This window comes from Crocodylus porosus, unplaced genomic scaffold (genome assembly GCF_001723895.1).
Source record: "Crocodylus porosus isolate Cpor-Errol unplaced genomic scaffold, CroPor_comp1, whole genome shotgun sequence".
NCBI lineage: Eukaryota > Metazoa > Chordata > Crocodylia > Crocodylidae > Crocodylus > Crocodylus porosus.
In genome coordinates this window covers 39,160,824-39,184,053 of record NW_017728911.1, presented here as the reverse complement: position 1 = coordinate 39,184,053, position 23,230 = coordinate 39,160,824, and the positions used below count along the sequence as shown (strand labels likewise).

The window sequence follows — 23,230 nt, the reverse complement described above, 5'->3', positions numbered from 1 at the left end:
GTCCAGCTGCAGGCCCCCACTGCAGAAAGGATGTGGACACATTGGAGAGAGTCCAGTGAAGGGCAAGGACAGTGGTTCAAGGGCTGGGGGACAGGACTGATGAGGAGAGACCAAGGGAAATGGGCTGATTTAGTCTGGAAAAGAGAAGACCAAGGGGGGACTGAATAGCAGCCTTCACCTCCCTGCAGGGGGGCTGCAAAGAGGCTGGAGCTGGGCTGTTCTCTGTGGGGGCAGATGACTGGACACGGAGCAATGGGCTCAAGCTGCAGCAAGGGAAGTTGAGGCTGGATATTAGGAAAAACTCTCACAAGGAGGGTGGCAAAGTGATGGGTTACCTAGAAAAGTGGTGGTGCAGTTTCCATCCCTGGAGGTGTTCAAGACCCAGATAGACAAAGCCCTGGCTGGGATGATGTAGTTGGGGCTGGTCCTGCTGTGAGCAGGGGGCTGGACTGGATGTGACCTCCTGAGGTCCCTGCCACCCTCATTTTCTATGATTCTTTGTTAAGTCCAGGCAACAATATGGCAACAACAGCACCACATATATTTTTGTGTGCCATTTGGTAGCCACGTGACCAAGTCAAATGCCAACTTATACCTGAGGTTTGCTGATGATGCACATCATTGGCACATACCTGAGGGGCTAGTTTAAAGAGCTTGGCCTGTGTAATTTTGGGTGCAGGGGCTCAAACACACACACACCTCCCGCATTTTACAGGGAATCTCCCAAGCAAGTGCTGAATGTCTGGTATTGCAAACTGACCCCAGCGCTCTTTCCTGCCTAGGCAGGGGTCAGACTCAATGATCTGTTGAGGTCCCTTCCGACCCTAACATCTATGCATCTGTGACCCATTCATATAACCAGATTAAATGAAGTATGAGTAAATGTCCGCATACTTTGTTGGAACAGCTCTCAGCTCAGGGTGCTGTGTCGGTGTGTACGGACAGCACATGCTGCCGTGCTCTCAGGTGCAGAAAGAGCCACAGATTTCAGCTCTGGTGCTGTATGCTGAAACACGTCCCCACGGGCTCGTGAAGGCCTGATCCTCTCTGGTATCACTTCACTTCTCTTGCAGGGAATACTGCCACCGGGTGCTCCGCAAGTCGCACTCGGACTGCTCCATCTACACCCTCTCCTTCGACACCTCCATTTTCATCATCGAGAGCACGCGGCGAAGGGTGGCTGTGGAAGCCATACTAGAGAACAAGGGCGAGAACGCCTACAGCACCGTCCTCAACATCTCCTTCTCCAAAAACCTCCAGTTTGCCAGCTTGATTCAGAGGGTAAGACACCCTGGGGCTTCTCTAGACCAGGCAGAAGGCACCTTTATAGACTCACCAGATTTGACATATGTAGAGAGAGCACACACTCTCCTGAACCCAAGTTCACTTCATCAGGTGCTGTGAAAGGACAGCACAGAGCAGTGTAATGTGGAGTGGTTAGACTAGAAGAGCAGGAGGGAGGGAGGGAGGACGGGGAACAAAAGCTAGGAACAAGGGGCATGTGTAGATAAAATGAGGGGCATGTGTGCATGACACTTTAAAGTGGGGTAAGTACTTTTGCACCGCTTTAATGGTGTTGGTGTTTGCACGTGTCAGCGGTGCATTGTGCATTATTTCCAGCTGCTTTAGCACATTTGGTGGCATAATGCACCTTAAATGACTTTGGGGGCACAGCAAATGAAAACACCTCCAGGGAGTTTTAGTTTGCTGCCCTAGAGCCACGAAGCAGAGCACCGGGGTCCGTGCAGTTCAGGGACTGCAGGCAGCCCATGCGGGCAGCCTGGCAGCAGCCCGGGAGGGAATGAGATAAGACATCACGATCCCTGTTTAACCCGTACTTAGCCCAGTCCACTCTGTGGATGATTTCTTTTTCCACTATTTCCCATTCAAACTGGTTTTAAACATTTTTTGGCCTGAGAACAGCTACCCTGAGGTCAGCAGCGGTGCGTCCAGGGGGCTAAAGGCACCTGCCACAGGCAAGGGTGTCTTTCTGCAGCTGCTGCTCATGCACCCTTACATCATCTCCAGATCCAATCATGCCTGTCTTGGGGACGAGTCGTGGCCAGTTACAAAAGAAGTGAGGGGCATCAAAAAACATTATTCCTGCTGATTCCTTATTGAAAAGCATTTGTTACTATTACTCCAACTAGCCTCTCGCGTTGCTGGTCTGGCCTCTGGAAGCTGGTTGGGTTTTGTCATTAGCTCTAGCAGCCTTGAGAGCTTTGGAGGGGTTCACGCCATGCACCCCGGGAAAGTCCCATCCTCCCACAAGCCAGCCTTGCCCTTGCTGTAGAAAGTCCCATTGTGCTCAGGGACCCTCTGTCATCCACTATCTTCATCTCACAGCTTTAGGGAGGCTTTAGATACCCGGGGCTCAGCCACTGAATGCTTCGGAGACAGCACTGAAACCTTAACAAAAAGAGAGTTACATTCTTCATCCATGCTACCCGTGCCCCGTCCTTCAGCTAAGTACTCCGGGGACAGATTACATCTTTCCTTATCCAAATTATAATAGGGAGTGTCACAGGAGCACTTAGGTGCCCTGTTCCTAAGGAGTGGAGAAGGGGAGCTGCCAATCTCCAGGGGCAGCGCAGGTGCCGGTCACTGCGGCAACCGGGTGGTCATGTGACCGGAAGGGGGCAGAGCCGGGCCTGTATAAATAGCCCAGGCCAGAGCCTAGCCAGCAGTTCCCCTCCGGCAGCCCAAGCGGCAGGAGCTCTGCTGAGGAGCAGAGCGGAGCAGACTAGGAGCCGAGCAGCCTGAGCGTCGGCATGCGGATACAGGTGGAAAAGCCCCTGAGAAGGAGGTGACGGAAGTTAGCCAGGTTGGCTGAAGGTTTATGTTACAGCCGAGAGGCTCTGCGTTCTGTTGTGGTTTTGAAGTTGTTGTGACTCCAGAGGGGGAGACTTTGGTTGGTTGTGGTGATTATTATACCGGAGGACTGGGTAGGGCTGTAGGGGTGAGAGGAGGCCTCACGGGGGCTCCCCAATAGTTTGGGAGTTCCCGGTGCCCAGCAAGGGGACAGAGAACGATGCCTGAGCTGGCACAGTAGTTCGCACCAGTGGTGCGGTAAGGTGGGGGGGGAACCCCAGCCCAGAGCGGGGCAGATGTACCAGGAGAAGCGCCAGGAGTGCAAGGGTGCAACGAGGAAGCTCCGGGAGCGGGTGAGTACACTAGGAACAACCCTAGGAGAGGGTGAGTGCACCGAGGGAAGCCCCAGGAGCAGGAGCGTGCGCTGAGAGGTGCTCCAGGAGCGGGCACAGGTACCAAGAGAGGCCCCAGGAGAAGGCAGGGCATTTCTGATTGTTAGAAACCCCGTAGGGGAGAGACTAAAAAGGACCCTAGAGGGGTTCCTCAGTACTGGGGACCCCGAGGGGCTTAAAAGGCCAGGTAAGGCTTCGGTCGCCTGAGCCTAAGTGGACACCAAGGATTGACAGGACCCGGAAGGGTCAGGCAGGCCAGGTAAGGCTCAGGTCGCCTGAGCCTAATCGGACTGATAATATTGGCAAGAACCCAGTAGGGTCAGAAAGGCCAGGTAAGGCTCCGGCCGCCTGAGCCTAATCTGGTATCCACCATTAACTGACTTCAGAGGGGCCAGTAAAGGCTTAGGAAGCCGGCCCAGGTGGGTGTGAGACAAGCCCAGAGGCGCCAGACAAGGGGTGCTGGTTTCGAGACAGGCCCAGGGGCGCCAGAGAGGGCGCAGTAAGAAAGAAGGACCAGATATCATCCAGGAAGAGCTGCAAGGCTTGGGGCGTGCTGAAGGGGAGGTAGGAGGCACGCATTGCCCATAAGGCTGTGGGTGTTGGAGCACCCCACTTGGAACGGAGGTAATACCAGCGTGGTGCCAAGGTGAAAGTAGGCAGCCTCCCTTACTGAACTTGATAAGAACAAAGACGTGGCAGCCGAGAAGAGGGTGCTGGATCACCTTAATTGACACGGCAGGGGGCGCTAGCGAGCTCACGGCCGCTCGCAGGCCCCACTCCGTGACAGGGAGCAATAGATGCAGCTGCTTATTCCTGTGTGGATGGATAAAACGGAAGAGCAGTCCAGGGCGTTGTTGACCAAACGTCCCTCTGAACCCAGCCCCAAGTCGCATCTGTGCTATGAAGAAGGGCAGGTAGTTTCGACTGCAGTCCCTGAGCTGCCTGGTAACAGCTGGGCCCAGAAGTGGACACTTCTGCTGCTCATGAGCGTCTTTTCCATAATTACAACAGAGATGATGAAAAGAGCAATACGGGATATCAGCTTCCATGCTCGGTGATAGGGGGAAAAAGCGTCCACGTGTTGGCTTGTCTGTTATGTCTATTGTAAGAGATCCTGCACTTTGCTTCAAAACATCTGGTGCTGAGCTGAAGTCAGTCGCTGCCCTGTCCCGGAGAGGTTGGCCAGTTTTTAATGGGTTATTAGGTACCTTTGGCCCTTTGTTTTTGCAATATAAAAATGTTTCTTATATGCAAGAGCCAACAGTCAAGTCCAAGGTTGATAAATTCAGTTCCCTTTTTGGTTTCGTTGTCCTATAACTTAAACGATATTTGCTCCCAAGCTGCAGGGGCGGGTGGCCAAGTCCGAGTCGGTATATAAATTTTTGCTACTGAGTTGCAACTCCCCTGGAAGATGGGCTGATAATGGAAACCCAGCTGTAAATTAGAGACGGGCCTGTTGATGCCATTGCAATACTGCACCGCAGCCGCTCCGCGAACAGGGCATCTGAGCCAAGCATCTGTGCATCCGTCGGGACTTTTAGGACACAGCTCAAAGTCAGCTCAACAGAACAGCCTGGGAATGCCTTTAAAAAAAATCATCTCTAAGCATCGTATGGCAGGAGCAGTGTCACCCGCTCTGTCATCCGGCATCCTCCACGGGGGATGGAGTGAGGCAGCGTTTCCACGCCTAACCTCAAGCCCCTTCATGGTCAAGAGCAGAGCTCTTTTGTTCACCCAGAACCACAATTGCAGGCTGTGCTCTTGCCGAGGCAGCTGCTGCTAGCTTAGCTCCAGATGCGGGCTCACATCTTCTGGGTCCCCCGAGCGGCATGTCCTGCTCAGAGACCACGGCAGGGGAGGGGGGAGGTTTCCAGTGACACACGCACATTTTTCTTTGAACAGTCTGGATTTGGTGACCCATCTCCATCTGGCTGTGATAACAGACCCTGTCTAGGAGACTTTAGGGTTTCCTGCTGCATGGCAGGGGCTGTCTGGTGCCAGGGTTACCCTCCCAAGAGGTGATTGGGAGGTGCAGTGTGAGGTTCACCTGGGGGCGCTCCCAAGCTCAGCCTGGAAACCGTATGAATGCGTCCTTAAGGCACCAGGCCAAAGCTAAAGGCATACCTCTCACCCCTCCCATCTCTTGTCCGTGCTTCGCCACCCGAGCCCCTCTCTACCCTACCCCAGGAAAGCACCCCTGCACCTCTCGTTCAGTCCCAGCAAGCAGCGTCTCACTGATACCCGGGGGCTGGACTCCCTCACCTAACGCCTCTCATCATAGCAAGAGTCTGGCTGAGGGTTGGGCAATGGTCCTTTAGTCTTGTGTTTCTGGCTTGGTTTTCCTTCTGCATCGAGCTCCGTGGTGCATGCATCACCACACGCACCGGGCTCATGCAGCCTGTTCCCGGGTCATCACACCCTGTCTGCTGGCGTCCGTGCGGCGCTCGCGCTGCGGCATCCGTGCATCACCCGTAAGGCCTTCACGCTTCTGGTGAGAGGACTCACTTTTTATCCCTGGCTCTCAAAGAGCTCAGCTTCCCCTCCCTTTCCCCAGCACCCCTAGGAAACCTGAGCTGAGAGGTCCTTCCCCCTTGTCCTGCCGTCCCGGCCCTAGCATCAGAGCCACGAAGCGCCCCAATCCTGCTCAGTAAATGTCCGAAGGCGCACGGCGCTGCACGTTGCCATTCAGCAAGCACCCAGGGAAATTCCTGGGAGGGAGAAAACTCCGAATCCAGCATGTCGGTAAATGTGCTGATCTTGCTAAGGCTTCATTCATCCACTGAATGACTTCATAACCATCCTGGGTATCGAGTGTCTTGCGCCTGCTGGTTTAAAAGTCATGCCAAAGGAAAATTGCAGGACGCAGTGCCCACAAAATGAGAAAAATGCAGGGGGCTACTATGCATTCTCTAGTAGATGACTCCCAAATACCCAGGGGAAACAGGGACAGCATGACACAGATGAGCCTGTAGAAATCATTTTAACCAGATATAAATGCTCAGCTGTGCTGTTGTGCTCCAAATTACTGGTCTTGCATAAAAACATCTACCAGTATATAAGGAGCATAACAAGAGCACTTCGAGTTTGCTGTTGAGGTCAGGGATTCTTGTAGGGTCTATACAAATACATAAAAAGAGCCCATATTTGGTCTAGACCTCCAAAAGCCTAAATAGACAATGGCAAGAGGATGTATTATTGACCCTTTCCTATGACACAATGCAGCAATAAATGATTGATGAGAATATCTGTCTTATTACTGTGTTGTTAATTGTTCTCTGTATTGCAATAGCATCTAGCAGCCAGAGTCATGGTCTGGGGATCACTGTGCATGACACAGATACATGGACTAAAAAGATGTCCCAAAAGAATTTATAGTCCAACCAAATGTATTATCTCGCTAGGTTGTGGCCCCTATGTGATATTGCCTTAGTACCTTGAATCATAGAAAGACAGTCTTCTTTGTGACTTTGGTTCCAAAAAATACTCAGTTTGAGTCAGCGTATCTCGCTCACCCAGCTGGATTTGGGCAGAGCCCGCTCTGCGGCTGCGAGTCGAGAACAGACCCGAACGGGAACGATTTCTGGCTTCTGAGAGATGCCGTTTCATTTTTTTTCATCATAAGCTAGAAGGCCCTCCAGCTGGTGCGAATGGCTCTGAGGCCTGGGTTTGCTGGGGGGCTTCGGGCAGCCGCATCTGGTGATGTGAACACAGTCCGTTCCTGTTTCAGGACGATGCCGACATCAATATCGAGTGCGTGACGGAGGAGAAGCACCTGAACAAGAAGGTGTGCAATGTTAGCTACCCCTTCTTCCGAGCCAAGGCAAAGGTAAAGAGATGTTAATAATTATTCACATGAAATGCAGTGCTCTGAGGTGGCCACCCCTTTCCCCAGGGAAAGCACTGTCGCTGCCCAGGGGCCGTGGAGGGGTCTGTGACAGCAAAATCATAGACCATGAGGCTGGAAAGGGACTTCCGGAGGTCACATCTAGTCCAACCCCCTGCTCCAAGCAGGACCAGCCCCAGCTACATCCTCCCAGCCAGGGCTTGGTCTAGCTGCGTCTTAAACACCTCCAAGGATGGAGACTCCCCACCTCTCTGGGTGACCCGTCTCAGTGCTTCACCACCCTCCTCGTGAGAAAGTTCTTCCTAAAATCCAACTCGAACTTCCCTTGCTGCAACTTGAGCCCGTTGCTCCTTGTCCTGTCAGAGCAGTCTCTCTCCATCCTCTTCGGAGGATGGAGGTGGTCCTGGTGGGCTGGCATGGTCCGGCAGCATTTGGGAAGAGCCCGCAGGAGGGGACTGGGGGTCGAACCTGGCAGTCAAGCACCCGACGGCACTGCCACGCCGCACCGCGCACAGCCACGCTTCTCCTGAGCTGAACGCACGCTGCTCGCTCCTGCAGAAACCCCGGGGCCGCGGTTGCTGATTCCCTCAGACCCCCCCCGCGCGCTCTGCCCCGAGACCCGCTGGGTCCCTTGCTAAGGATCAGATGCACTGACAACGGATGTGTACAGGGCTTCGAAGACTTGTATTTGCTTTCTTTTGCTCTTCACAATGTCCCCGGCGTCTGAGCGCGGCGTGAGGGGACAGCAGGCCAGCGGAGAGGTTGCAGCTGCATAAAAGCGGCTTTGAATCCTAGCTGATCTTCAGGCAGCAAAATGAAAACCAGCCCCGCTGAGTCAAAGCATTTGCCTTTAATCCTTGAGTGCAGTTTCAGGCCGGCCTTGTGAACTGCTGCCAATACTTTACCGCCGCCGTTCCTGTTTTAGCGAGTGAGTCGCCTTTTCCGGTGAGCGGGGGCAAGATCATATTCTTCTCCCTCCCTGTTTCGACGGGACGCTATGTCCCTCGTTCATCAAACTCAAGTCTGTTTGGACCGAGAGACTGGCAAAAATCAAAGCAAAACAAAACCCGGCTGGTAGCACGAAGGAGCTGTCCTGGAGCCGGATCCTCATAATACTTGAGCCGTTTGAGCGCAAGGCATCAGCGGCAATCTTCGCAGCACAACCGCGCTTAGTTATAGGCGGCTGGTTCTTTCCCAGATGTCGATCGAGTATATCCAAGGGCATTTGCTAAAAGCCAATTTATGAAACCTGGGCTCAAACCGGACTTCACTTGTGACCCTTCATATTACACCTGCTCTGCAGCCGGGCAGGAGGGAAATGTTGCTCGGAGAGACCAAGGAACTTGCTCCGCGTGAACTCTGGTCTCCAGCCCGTGCCCTCACCTCTCGCATCCCCTACACGACGGCTTCAGAGTCCAAACCCGGATCCAGATCTAAACCTTGCCGCCCCTGGACCGGACCGGACCGAGGAAGTTGGCAGGGGCCGTTTTGCTTCATTCCAGAACGGGCGGCAGATTCAGCTTCCCCACTTTGCCCAGCTTCCCTAGCTGGTTTTTATTGCCTTCTACTTTCAAGCAGGCAGCAAACTACCCAGTCACCTTATAAAATACAGTTCGTGCATAGATCGGCTCCCTTAACACGACAGCAGGAGGAAAACAGGTTGAGAGGCCGACGTGCTGGATTACGGAAGCAGCGGGCCGCCCTGAGATCTTTCCTAGATGTGAAATAATATATATTAGTCCACACCCTTTGCTTCTCAGACGCTTGGGAAGTGATGGATGGCCTTCAGGCCCCCTTCTCAAATGTAAACCTCGCCATAAAGCAGTCTCATGTGCTCGGGGCCATAAAACAAACGCAGAGCAGCCCAAATCCATATGACCTAACGGGCCTAAGAATTCATCTGCGTGGCATCAGGTAGTCCAGGTCCTGCCAAAACAAAGACAAGTTGGGAATGGAAATTTGGCCCCGGGAGCAGGAGCAGAGCTCTAATATTATAATCAGCTGTGCACAGGCCTAGACAGTTTGAGGTCATGGCCACAGCATTTTCAGACTTGACATCTGTCACATTTTATTGCTGTTGGACCATCTCTTTAGCACTCACGGCCCTGCTCCGTGGAGCCAGGGGCTCAGATGTGACTTAACTGCAGATCACAGTAAGCCCCAGGTGATGCATTTTATACACACAAAAAAAGGTGGGTCTTTGCTCTCAGTTCAGAACTAACAGTGAGAACCCCCAAATCGTGATAGTAAGATGCACAGACAAGTGAAATCCCGGTAGCCACGTCACGTGGAAAGGCAGGAGTCTGCTCAGCATCTGCCAGCATCTTCCTTACCGTGTCGGGCATGATCCTTTTCCCTTGCACTTTGGAAAGCCGTGCTGTACTAGGGGTAACGGGAGAGGGCTGCACCGTGGTGGGGTTGACAGGAGAGGACGAGGGTATCTGGCGTGCTGCATAGCTGCTGTCTCTTTTTTCAGTGTTTTCTTCAATCTGTTTCTCATCTCCGCAGGTGGCTTTTCGCCTGGATTTTGAATTCAGCAAGTCTATTTTCCTTCAAAGCATGGAGATTTATCTGACTGCCAACAGGTTAATGATCGCTTTATTTTTCTGTTCCCTCTTTTTTTTTTTTTTTTTTTTGGCATGTTTATCCCCTCCACTGCCTAACTCAACCCAACACTGTCTGCGTGGATCTCGTCTCCTAGAGCCTGCCCTCTCCCCCTCCTGTTGCAGCCTAATCGGTGATGGGTTTCACCTCTTGCCCCTCTCAGCAATTGCAGCCTATGGTTTCTAACGGGAGCGAGTTTGCAGGCTACGGAGGCCCCCGTGCTTTGCCCCTTGCTGACAACAGCCTGCATTTCCATCTTTGGTCCCTATTAGCTTGGCGAGGCACAATTGGCAGCTTCTGCCCTTCAGACACATGGAAACGAAATTACCCTTGGCTGTTCGGAAATATTCACTGCTGCATTTGCAAGTCAGGGCTGTGCCTATACCAAAGGCTGGCTGCATCTGCCAGCCACGTGCCAGCCTCTGCAGCTGAATGGAAAGTGTCCGGCCACTTCTCCACACATCATCACTCCCCGCAAACCGGCGCTCCCATTTCCCAGCCCTGCGTGTCATGCTGTGCACAAGCGCAGGCTCTCAACAGGCCAACAACATCTCACTAGATTTCTCCTTTCTCATCAGTCACCACGACAGAGGGTAGACAAGGCGGGTACATGCTGCGGGATCCTCGGGACAGTTTGGAAAGAGGTTGCATGCCCCAAGGAGCGTTTCACAACCTGTCCCTACCTTCCCTGCTCTGGGGCCATCGTGGGGTCAAATGCACCAGGGCCAAGGCTTGTCTGTGTTTCCGCTTTGGCCCGTCACGCCCAGCCCAGTCCAGAACTGGTCTCTAAAGGGTGCAAAATAAGAGCAAAAGCATGAACACAGGTGGGACTTTTGCTGCTGCTTTCCATGGGTGACGGTTGAGGCCCAGGTGCCATATAGCATTCGCACTTGAGGCAAGTGTTTCCCTTTCCTGAGCCAAGCAGTGTGTACCTCTCTTGTGCCTGGTCCTCTTGTGCCCACTGCTAGTCCTGCTGCAGAACCTTAACTCCACCTGCAGCTTTCCTGGGCCTTCACCCAGCACAGGCAGTAAGCACTGACCACCCAGAGGCCTGCCCAGAAGGACACATGCACATGCACATGCACAGGCAAATCCCAGGAATATGTGGGTCCGGCATGACCTGGTACATCCTACAAATGGAGCAACAGGTTATTGTTCTCTGCATCAGCTGGAACCACGTCCCACACACCGGGACATGCAAACACCACCACACACGGACACAGGGCCATGTTTGTTCCCACCTTCGCTGGTGTTGGAGGGAGGACGGCTCTTTGAAGGACTCATGAATCATGCTGGGTCAGCTATAAATGCTTTTTTCTACACACCTATTCCATCAGGGCCACCTAGCAGCTGCTCCCTACTCCCCCTCCCACCCCACCCAACAAGCCAAGAGTAATTGCAGAAGCTTGTTGCACTCCGGAGGGTTCTCCTGCCTGCCTATAAATTCATTTCACCAAATAAAAGCTGCTCTCTTTTTTTTGGCAGGTCATAAATTTAACCTGGCAGCCCCTTATAGCCCTGTCAGCACCTTAGGGCAGGGTCTCAGCTCACATTTGGGCTCCACATGGTACAGCTAGGACATTAATCTTCCCACCAGGGCAGACAGTCTCACCTGCCGGACCAAGCACCCTCATTGCTGTTTGGCTTCTTGTGTTTCAGTGACAGCGAAGAAAGAAACACCACCAAAGAGGATAATTCTGCCCTCTTGAATTTCCACCTGAAGTATGAAGCCGACCTCCTTTTCACCAGGTGCGTGTTCACGGCAGGGGGAGTGGGGAAATGCAGAGCTGGCTGCTGGACAGACTTGTCCCAAGCCCTGCGGCCCGCGCTGAGGCTCCGCCCAGCCAGACCAGCTACACCGGTAGTAAATTATAGCAGTATAAAATAGTCTGCTATAAGCCCTGTGTCTGTCTGCTACCAAACCCACGGGAATGGTGCTGAAGCCCTGTCATGTGCGGTGTTGCTTCCAAGGTTGGAGTTGGCTGTTGCGCTCGCTCATACCAGTGTGGCAGGTAAATCCAGATGGGCAAGGTTTGCACTCGAAAGGCAAGTTCCCACTGCTTTTTACAACAGCATGAAGCAGCAGCGCTCACACTTTTGGCCCAGTGGGCCAGATGAATGGCACAGGGCTGGTCAACTGGCCACATCAGGCCCCATGCCATCACTTCCCCAACACCAACATGCACATGCAACCACTGGGATCAGGCCCTGGGGCCCTGCACCACCTCTGTCTGGCCAGAATTGGGCTCCCCGGGCTCCATGTCATCCCACACATAGGATCTAGCACACAGTGCCATGGCTTGCAGGCTCCCTACAGGCTCCATGAGACAACCCATGGTCTGGATGACATGGCTCTGGGGGGTGGATCCAGCCTGCTGGGTAGGGGTTGAACACACCCCCCCCCCATTTAAATCACTGTCTGTCGATAGCCTCACACAAGCTGCTAGGTCCAAGTGTCGGTCTGAGCCCTCCATCCTTATGCCTGCATGTGCCCCTTGGCCAAGCATGGTGAGCCCCACAGCCTGGAAAGAGATGCTGTGCAAGATGCCTTGAAGGGCAGAGGGAAGGAGTTGTCCCCAACTCCCCACCCACCCTGTCCCCAGCCAGCAGACCTCAGAGGCTCAGAGCAACCAAATAACATGCCCAAGGTTGCACGGGTTCAGGGCATGAGCTCCAGAGCTTTCCCAGGGCTCTGGGGAAAAGAGGAGCTTGTCTTGCAGGACTTGTGCCCCTTGCTAGGGTCCGTGGGTATCAGCTCCCCCTGTGCTGGCCCTGGCAGGCTGCCCTGGCATCCAGAGGAGGAGAAACACGGGCGGGTTTCCAGGGGTGACTCACAGGGCCGTCCTGGCAGAGGCCCCAGCTCAGCACACTGGCAGGGCTGCAGAGGAGGGTGCAGTGATGTGGGCATAGCAAAGCAGGCCCCCACAGCAGCCAAGAGGGAGGGACGTCTGCCGGCCAGGACTGCCGAGGGGATGAGCTCACGGTCACTGGAGATGCCCTGTCCTGTGGCCACCACCAACTCCAGAGCTGCCCCCATTCCAGCTGCAGGAGTTGCGAGTGTCAAGCCAAGCCCCATAAAGCAGCAATGGGCTGGCCAGGACCAGCTGCATGTTGCACCCATGGAAAAAACACCCAACAATGCAGAGCTACGGATATGCTCCATGGCTGCCTGGGGGAGACTGTGCCCCAATGACGCTGTCCTTTCAGCCTTTTTGCCCTCTGGCACGCTCTGTCATTCAGAGCTGAGCTGTACTTGGCTGAACAAGATGCTTCTCAGGACTTTCACAAGCCCTCGGAGGCTTGGCTTACCTAGTGCCATGCTTATTGCAGAAGCATGAATGCAGCCTGGGGAGGGGATGAGACACAGGACGGGGGCAAGTTACAGGGCTAGTAGCAGTTGACCTGCCCGCCACCCAGCAAGGAGAATGGGATCAAGGGCAGCAAAGCGTGCCCTGGCCTTGGGACACAGAGGGATGAGGATGAGAGCTGCCTTAGCATTCACTATGTCATGTCAAAGGGCTGAGTCCAGCCTTTCCTGACCGAGGCTGTCCTCAGACGCTGCTCCTGGGAGAGTCGCCCGCAGGCCGGTTCAGAGCAAACCCGGTACGATGCTCCATCATGGCACATCTGAACTGAGTCAGCGTGGGCCCAACTGCCAGGCCGCGCACTTCCAAAGCACGCTGCTCCTGACTTACGGTGCTGCCGGGACACCGTGGGTCCAGCGCTGCCATCGTCTCAGACAGCCGGGTTTCTTGCTGCGGTCCAGAGCCACTGGGCTCTCAGGGCACGGGCGCACAAGCCAGCTGCCTCGCGGCAAGGCAGGGTGTGAACGTACTGCATCTCAGCTATTCCTGCTCTCTCTCCATCTGCATGGTTTACCTAAGAGTGAAGGTGAAATCATTTACAGCCCCCAGCACCAAGGGGCGAGCTACCTCACATTTATGGCAGGGTGGACACGAACCCCAGAAGAGCTGCCGGGCAGCAAAGCCCACCTTAGTGTAGTGCGCAGCATCTTTTTCATGTCACCTGTGACCAGACCCTCAGTCAGTCAGTCTCCTGCTTTCAAAGGGGAAATCCATTCATTTCCACATGAATTGGCTTTCCAAGCAAGTCAAAGGTTTTCAGAGGCTGGGTGCAGATTTTAATACGGTTGTATCCAAGGTGCCGACAAGTCACTTGCAACAAGGCCTTCTTGTCCAGAAAAGTTCTTGGCCCTTTAGGGTCCAGAGGTAAAGGTCAACCTCACAATGTCCTTCTGCTACAGCCTCAGTTCAAGCTCAAACCCACGTTCTCTTCTGTGCTATAAATGAGAACGGGGCAGTAGTGCAGCAGGACTCCAGCACACGTTGTTTTCTCGCGGCCAGATCCCCAGAGCCCTGAATTTACAGAGAGCCCCGCTGAAGAGGTTTCATCCCCTCCCCGATTAGACATACCGTGTGGTCTGTGAATCACGCGCACAGAAAGCAGGAATGAGCAAAACGTGAGCGATTGGGGTAAGACGTTTGGATACCTGCCCGAAAGCTGATTGTGGCAGTGATATGCTTCCAATTTAGATGCCATTGCAAAAAAAAAAACCCATTTGCATTAATGCCGGTTAGTTCAGCGCACAGGAGAGCAGAAGCCTGGGTGGCGTTTTCCAGGAAATGTTGTGTTCGCATTCGTTTCTGAACGCTCCCTACTTCAGTTGTGAGAGGTGCGAGGCCATAGGCGACGGCTGCAGGGGGCACTTGGGCTCTCCTGAGGCCGTGCTCGAGCTCGCCGCTCCAGGCAAGGAGCACACCGCCAAGGGACCTGGCACCGCAGCCGTTCACCCTGCGGCTGGTCTCCCAGCCCAGCCCAGAGCAGTCTCCAGGTCGCTCTGAATTATTCAGGGAGCTGGAAAGGGGCCATCCACTCCTAGACTCTGGCAAGGGGCACCGTACAGACATTGTAACCCTGATTTGGAAGCAGCCTCACAAACCCCAGAGCAAACTGCACATGTCGGCTTTACAGCATCCCCCAAGGAAAGCCCAAACCTGTTGCCCTGGAGTCTTCGTTACTATAGCTGCCGTAGGAAAACAGCTCTTTTCTGCAGACTCAGCAGCAGCGATGGTATTTTCCAAAGAGGGCTTGGCTTTCCACAAGTGCCAGTGGGGCCTTCATGCGGAGAATTTGTTTTCAGCTTAGCTTAAAAAAAATACAAAGGAAATATAAAATCAGGCACACTTGGCCCTACACCCCCCCCATGCTATGCATCAGACTCAGCAAAGGCTGAAAAAACGCAGCAGTGTAACGCCGTGAGCCGATGTGCGCTTCGTCGGCGTGGAAGCATGTGGGAGGCGTATTTAACAGCGAGAGCGTTAGTTTTATCAGCACTTGACTCTTGTATTAAATAGCGAGAGTGTTAGCTTTTCTTTTATCTAACTGGTTTATTGAATAGTTACAATAATAGACCACAATCATGCTTCCAGCCTAGGTTCCCAACCGCTGATGTGGGTCTGAAGGCCCAGCCCCAGCGTCCAACTTAATCTCCCCCAAAAATACGGGAAGGGAAGGGAACGGGGGGATGATTTTAGGAAATGCATCTCCTGCCTTAGACACGCTCTCAGCTCAAGAAGCAATGGGAACCGAAGCTCACGTGATTGATTTACCCCGTTGGAAAAAGGCAGGATCCGTGAGCACATTCCAGGCTGCCCTTGCTATAATTTCTACCAGATCCTGGAGCCTTTCTGTAACTACTTACACTCCAGACGGTAGGGCATGGAAAACAGCCTCTTTACTATTTAGTATGATTTATGGCAGTGCTTGTTTTCATTTTAACACAGGAAAAAATGCCAGGAAACCCTTTCCCTCCCCCTCCCCACCCCAGAAGAATGGAGAGCTGAAAAAAATGGTACTTGAGTATATTAGACTCTTTTCCGGTAGCTTTTAAGGGTGGTTTTAGCCTAGTGCATTATGCATGTGCATCAGTAAATACACCTATCCTGGAACGTGTTACGAATACAGTGCTACACGCTGCACGGGAGAGGCATCTATACTGTAGTCTGCGAGCCACTGCTGATCACATCATGTTGTCTCCTTCCCCCCCAGTTTCCAGCTGATAAATACCTATATTTGATGCATTTATATAGATTTACAATACATAAAATACAGCCCTTCCGGGCCACTGGGGCCTGTGCTGTTAAAAATATAAGAATGATGATATGAAGGAGGAAAAAGTCCCACAGCAGCCCTAAACTCCAAAGGAAAAATCATCTGAAAAGGCAATAAAACACAAGCCCTGCTTTCATTTTGCTGGGGAAAAGTGCCCATGAGTCAGGCTGTCTCTCAAGGGAGACCCAGTGCTGCCTGGGCAGGGCATAGCCAGCTGTCCACCCACCCGCACGCCCACTAACAGCTCTGTCCCCAGAGCTGCTGCAGCTTTGGGCTCTCTTTGCCATGCATATATTGCCGGGAGCAAGTCCCCAGATGCCAGCAGTGCAGGCGCGGTGCATGGAGAAGGTGAATTTATTGGTCTTGAATAGGGGGGGCGGATACAAGAGTCCTCTCGTTTCTGATGGTGCGTCTCCGTCCCATCTGGATGGCGGAGGCATGACCCATTCTTGTTCGCTGTCACGGCAGGGCTTCGAGTCTGGACTACTATGAAATCAAGTCGAACAGCTCGCTGGAGAGATACGACAGCATCGGCCCTCCTTTTAATTGCACGTTTAAGGTGAGTCGTACAGACATCTCGTCAGCTGGCACGCGCACTGCCTGGCGAACCGGCTCTGGGCTGATCTTTACCCCTCCCCTCCCTTCCACATCTCCCTCCCAAGCAGTCCTGCCCGTGATTTTCCCCTTGCAGGACTTCGGATGCATGTCCTCACTGAAGGGCAGCAACGGTTGAGCCAAGGGGCAGGAAATGGTGGGAATTGTTTCACCACCCTCCACCCACCCAGCTTCACCCCCCATCCTCCTGGGACTGTGCTGCCCCACCAAGGACCCAAAACCTCTACCTAGAGAGGCAAGGAGCCCGAAGCGCGACCGGTCGCATGGTCACCCGTGGGCAGCAGGTGGTCTCCGCACCATCGAACCACCTTCAAATTGCTCCCAACACATCTCCAGTCAGTTGGTTACTGAATAAAAGGCATGGGGTGGGGGATCCATCTCACAACAAACTCCCCCAACTTATTCCAGAGAAGGACCTGGCAGCAAGAAACCCTGCTGCGTCTCCAGCGCAAACACTTAAATGTTGCCTTACAACAATATGCTTTCCATTTTCCAGTTGCAGAACCTGGGCTTCTTCCCCGTCGACGAGGTGACCATTAAAATTACAGTCCCGGTAGCCACGAGAGGAGGGAATCGCCTGCTGCTGCTGACCGATTTCGTCGTGGATCAGGTAGCAGTTTGCTTCCTTTCCCCGCCACATAGATTTGTGCCGTCACTTGAAATAATATTTCCCTTATTGAGGCTGGGCTCGCTGTCCTCGGAGCTTGACCCGCTTCTGCTCAGGGCCTAAGCCAGGATTTGCAGCAGACGCTGAGCCCACAGGCCAGGCCTCCTTCCCAGGGCACTGGAACGTCACATGCCACGAACGGCGGGTCGATGGCACTCCGGGTGACACTTTCTTTCCATCCATAAAGCGCCCGCCAGCTTTAATAGTCATCTTCTCACCTATCTGGACTCGGTTCAGCTCTTACAGATGCCCGGAGACTCCTTCCCCCTTCCAGCCGCGTTCCTTTGGCTGGAAACGTGGAAAATGGTAGCAGCCAGCGACTTTGGCCAAGTATTTCTAAGAACGAACCTCCCGGCCGCATTTAATGAGTTCTTGAAATAATTATGCTTTGCCTGGGGTGTCGGCTGGAGCCTGAGAGACTCCCAAGCGGGGAGCGAGCTCAGGGAGAGACCGATAGCCATCTCGATATCACATTTCCTCCACGGTGGCACGTCCTTCACATAGCATCCGATATAAGGCAGCCTTGTGTAAGAGGGCCCGCGTCCATTGCTGTTTTGGCCTGGACACGTGTTGTTGTTGGGCAGCGAGCACGCTCCCGCACGCGGGGCCATGAGGACCTCGCCCGGGGAACACGCTCCTGACAAAACCACGTGAATTCATCTTCCGCGTCCAGTCTCCGGACCCCCTCTCCCGCCCCCTCGGGAGGAATTTGCTCGGTAGCGAGGAAAAATACCCCGCGAACCGTGACAGACGGGTCGACTTGAATTCAACAGCACTTACAGCTTGCGTTCTCCCAGGAGAGTAGCCATCCGTGGTGGTAAGCCCCTCTCCTGCCGTGGAAGAGCTACCGGCAATAAGTCTGGAGAGCTTGCTAACCGTCAACAGTACTAAGTGCGCTCATTTAAAAAAACCAATTGCTGGTTGTGAAGGCCACACACAGCATCCATTATAACCCCCGTTTCAGACCCTCGAGGCCAGCAACAAAAAACAGGAACATCAACTGCCGTGGCGCACTGCGAGAGGGAAATCCACCTAGAGAATATCTTTAGGCAGAGAAACCCGATAATGTGCACAAGCGCCCTTTTCGATTTCAGGGCAATGATGTTCTCCCCTGCTGAATATCTGCCGCCTCTTGGGCCGTGATGCTCAACCCACAGCCCTGAATACATCGTGGGGGGTTACACAGGAGCTGCAGTTGGAGATTAGTCCCTTCATTTGCTGATGCATTCAGAGGTGAGCTGCTAAAGCTCTGGACTTCGTGCGAGGATGCTTCTCCGGGCTTTAGCATCGCACCCGAGCCAGTTCAGGAGAAAGGGGCCAGAAGAGAGTTTCTAGGTTGAGAATCCAACATTCAGTGACGCTTACAGCTATGGACCCGGCCTTTAGCCCTGTAGAGAGTAAACGTACCACGAAGGACAGACCTGATGGGACAGGTAGAAGAGGTTTCTGGCCACGAGCTCCGGGCTATTGAGGCAAACAAGCTGGGTCTAAACTGGACCATGACGCGGTTGTGGAAGGGATGGCATAACGGGATTGCTTACCAGGGTCTGGAATGAGGATCCCAAGAGGTCCTGGCTGAGTTTTTCCCATGACGGTGCTCTGAACTCTGTTGTTTTTGCTCCCTGAAGGCAAATACGACATGCAATGTCTGGGGGAACAACACCGACTACAGGAGCACGCCCACCGAGGAGGACCTGCTCCGCACCCCACAGCTGGTACGCAGCGCGCACCGCCGTTGCCTCCGCCTCCGAAGCGCTCCTGCCCCCGATTCGCACCCAGGACCAGAGAGTTGGGGGGGTGATGGCACCCCACTGCAGGCATCCTTGCTGCGAGTGTGTGTGTGTGTGCACATGCAAGTCACCTTACTGTGAGACAGAGAGAGAGACTGTGCATGTGTGTATTAGGCCTGTGCAGAGCGGCTAGTATTCACTTTGGATTTGGCTAATTCAGGGGACAGAGATTCGATTTGGTGATTCGAATCGCCGTCTGGAATTGATTCGACCAAATCTAATTTGGTGATTCGGCTGCTGCCAAATCAGCTGAATCTCCGAATCAGGCAGGCCAGGCTCATCCCCTGCCCACTCTCCCAGCCTGATCCCGGCTGCCCCCACTGCCCTGCACTGCATGGGGGGCTCTTCCACGAGCCCCTCAAAGCCCCGCGGCTGCTGCAAGAGCTGCGAGTCCTGGGGGTTTTCTTGTTTGCTTTTTTTCTTAAAGGACCAGAGCCACGGTGGGCAGGGCAGCCATGGGGGGTCTGGGGGCTGGTAGAGGCTCCCCCATGGTCCCCTCCCCCAGCCCCCACTCCCCCAGCCCCTACTTACCAACTCCAAGTCCGGCTCCAGCTCCCTGCTGCAGCCACTGGGGACTGCCTGAATCACCGAAGCTCTCCCAATCTTTTCCAAATCAATTCAGAGAGCTTCGAATCGAGTCAGAATTTTAACTGGTCCCCTGATTTGATTTGATTCGGATTTGGAGATTTGGCCACCGAATCGGGCCAAATCTCCTCCGAATCAAATCACCACCCAAAGCTTCTCACAGCCCTAGTGTGTATGCATGTGCATGTGCACACAAGCCTCCTTGCTGTGAGAATGTGTGTGTGAGTGCATGTGTGCATGCATGTGCATGTGTGTGTGTCTGTGTATATGTGCACGCATGTCCAGGTCTCCTTGCTGTGAGAACATGTGTGTGTATGCATGTGCACACGTGTGTGTCCACGCCTCCTTGCTGTGACAATGGAAATGCTTGTGTGTGTGTGTGTGTGTGTGTGTGTGTGTGTGTGTGTGTGCATGCATGCACATGTGTATACAGGCCTTCTTGCTGTGAGAATGGGTGTGCATGTGTGTGTGCAGGCTTCTTCGCTTAGTGTGTGCACGTGCCCAGGCCTCCATGCTGCGAGAGAGAGAGAGCACAGAACCATTTGCTTTAGGTTAGAGACAAGGTCGAGCTGTAAAGCCCCCGACCCCAACCCCAACCCCTCCAGAGATGGAGGCTGTGGCGCAGTGGCACTCCCTCCAGAGTCTTCCTCACCGCCAGGACGTGCACAGCCCTGCTCTAGCCCACATCCCCACCGCCCTGGCTCCCACCTCCCTCCCTCTGCCATGGTGCCAGCATGCAAGACTGAACCGAGCTTTTGGTTATGACCCATCTCTTAGTACTGAATAGGGCTACATTTTAACCCCCCAAAAATGCTTCGCAGGGAGTGTAAAATAAGGCGGTGGAGTGAGGCCATGTAGGCTTTCATTATTACCAGTGTAAAGGTGGGAGGAATATGGGGGGTTTTTATAGCATTGTGCACTACCCAGCAAAAAAGCGGCCCCGCGTTCATAGCCGGCCAACATACCTTGTTTTTCAGAACCACAGTAACTCGGACGTCGTGTCCATCGACTGCAATGTGAAACTCACTCCCAATGAGGACATTGGCTTTCACTTACGTGGCTACCTGTGGATGAAGTCACTGAAAGCAGTAAGTGCTGGTCCATGGGCTGTGTGGCCCATGAACCATGAGAGCCCCTCAAGGAGAAATTGTACAGTAAATGTGGGGTTTTTGTTTACTCCCAAACACCTCCCTGCCCCATGGAGCACGACCCTGTCTGCAATGATGTTTTTCTTTGCTTAGCGCACCGTAAGACTCCTCCAAAAATGTCCCAGGACACCTCCACACGGCTAACGCACTGCTTAGCTGATGCACCACCCTTGCATTTTTGAAGTGTTATGTCCACCGGCCTCATGGCTGGTGTGAGCATGGCCTATGCTTCTGAAGCCTGTAGAGATCCCTTTGCTCACACCAGGTCTGAATTTGGCCCTTAAAGACAAGAACAAGTGCATTAAAGTCAACAGATCTCATTGAGACTGGGCAGGCCAAGACGCCTGTGGGACTGCGTGGGGGACCATGCATGAGAGCCACCTCTAGCCTAGCATCCCGCTGGCCACCCAGCACTGCACACAAACCAACGCCTTGCCTTTGGAGCAGCCATGAGCTATGGGCCCTGTTCCCAAGTGGGACCCAGCCCAGCCTCCCACAGCTCAAAGCTGATGGCTGGGCTGGGTCCCACTTGGGAACGGGGCCCATAGCTACTGGGGATCATAGCAAAGTAGGGCTGGAAGGGTCCTCCCTAGATCATTGAGTCCAACCCCTGTTTGAGGCAAGACCATCCCTATCCCAACCATCCCAGACACATCCATCATTAGTCAAACTACCACCAAGCCTAACACAACACGAGACGTCACACCCAAACCTGCCACAGCTAAAGCAGGGGGAGCAGGGCAGCCCACATCCTGCTGCTGTAAAGGTTGTTAATATACACTCAAGAGATCCCAGGCAGAGGCTGTTTCCCCCCAAAAACTCATAGTCCGTATCAATCTGACAATGGGGTAAAATTTCTCCTTGACCCCAAATATAGCAGTGGTCTGACCCTGAGTGGAGTGGCAGGACCCTCTAGCCAGGCTTGAAGTCTCAAGAGGAGCATTGACCCACCACAAGGCACCCCCAACTAGCAAGAGAGGGGTCCCTTTGCTGACCCACAACCAGCCCCACCCTCTAGGGCCTTCACTGCAGCTGGCAAGCCATGTCCTGCGGGCACCCACAGGCTTCCACACTAGTGGGCTGGGGCCCTGCCCCACCAGCGCCAACGTGTGCCGCCGTTCTCTCCATGCAGCTGAAGTTCAAGGCACTGAAGCTCACCACGCACGCCGCCCTGCAGCGCCGCTTCCGCAGCCCCTTCGTCTTCAGGGAAGAGGACCCCAGCCGCCAGGTGAGCGAGGGCGCCTCCCCCTGCCACTAGACGCGGTGCCCGCTGAGGACATTCACCTCTGACGCCCCGTGTTTGCATGAGGAAGGTGCAGGGGAGCAGGCCCAGGTGGGTTTGCAGTGGAGGAGGCAACCTGAGCTCAGGTCCATCTAGTGGCAGTGCCAGCAGACCAGAGTGCCTGTGTGGGTCCGCGTAGCTCAGCCCTTCAACCTGCATATCGTGGCTTGGGGGAGAGAGAGAGACCCTCCGACCTAACAGTGCCAAACCAGGGGCCCTGGAGATGGAGGGTCCACAGTGGCAACGAGGGTCCACCCGGGGAAGATCCTATCCTACCCTCAGGGCTGGCAGCTGAGCCTGTGTCACCTCCCTGGCACAGCCATCCAGCCCCCCACCCCCCATTGGAGCAAAGCAATGACAGTTTCCTGTAGGCTGCTTCCAGCTTCAGCTGGATATTTGTGTTGATTCGGGGGTGCCCAACAGTTCACACCTGGGCTTCAATTTTCCCACATTCCAGTTTGTATTGGACCCACACCTGTGCAAACTTATTGGACATCGTACCGTGTACAAGCGCCCCTTTTTCCCATTCAGGTTTCATTATGCTTTCTTTAGCTTTGTGAGCAGCGCATCTATCTATGCCTTGCTGCAACCACGTGGGGGAACTTACCCACCATGTCGTTATCCACAAAGCACAATGTTATTACTTAAATCCATGGTTATCCATAGTTTTTTTAAGCTATCCATACCCAATATTCCTTGCTGCCCCAATTTCCTCATTCCAAATATGCCTCAGGCCCGTTGGGTCCCTATTCCAAATTGCTTCACCTGTGAGAAGAGAACTAACGATTCTTTTCCATTAAACCCTTCAAGCTATTTTTTCCCCTCCTTGCTTGTGAGAATGGAGCTTCCTCTTCATTCACGATTGAAGATGAAGCCTCTGTGTCTATTTGCATTGTCTGTCTCAGTGCCCAACCACTTGTATCACTTTCAAACTGTTCATTCAGTAGAGGATACCCCCAACACTCCTATTTTATGGGTGCTAGAAAAAGGGGGCTCTCGGGCACCAGGCTGCCGCGGTGCTCTGGATGCAGAGTCCTACACCAGGGAGCAGGAGGGGAAGGAGCCTGCGAGGCGTTCGAGCTGGGGCTGGTTTTAATACACGGGAGTGGTACAGGCCAGTGCACGGCAGGGGAGGGGAGGGGAGGGGAGGGGAGCATCCCATGCACATGTGTGTGCACACACACTGTACACTCTCACAGCAAGGAGACCTGGACACACATGCATACACACACACACACATATAGAGAGCAAAGACTTTCACACATGCATACGCATATGCGCACGCACACACACACACACACTTTCACAGCAAGGGCACCTGCACATCCACCTACCCACCCACCCACACACACACACAGGC

General features: G+C 53.8%; 1 protein-coding gene across 2 annotated transcripts in view; it reads left to right on the top strand.

Moving 5' to 3' along the window:
• Positions 1-23,230, top strand: part of ITGA11 (integrin subunit alpha 11) — a 152,524-nt gene that overhangs the window by 116,700 nt on the left and 12,594 nt on the right. For both annotated transcript variants that reach the window (XM_019533872.1, XM_019533871.1), the window contains exons 20-28: positions 1,074-1,281; positions 6,931-7,029; positions 9,556-9,632; positions 11,311-11,400; positions 16,252-16,342; positions 16,895-17,008; positions 18,694-18,780; positions 20,418-20,528; positions 21,721-21,816. In XM_019533872.1, coding sequence (XP_019389417.1) covers positions 1,074-1,281; positions 6,931-7,029; positions 9,556-9,632; positions 11,311-11,400; positions 16,252-16,342; positions 16,895-17,008; positions 18,694-18,780; positions 20,418-20,528; positions 21,721-21,816 — 973 coding nt within the window. The remainder of the gene's footprint in view (positions 1-1,073; positions 1,282-6,930; positions 7,030-9,555; positions 9,633-11,310; positions 11,401-16,251; positions 16,343-16,894; positions 17,009-18,693; positions 18,781-20,417; positions 20,529-21,720; positions 21,817-23,230) is intronic.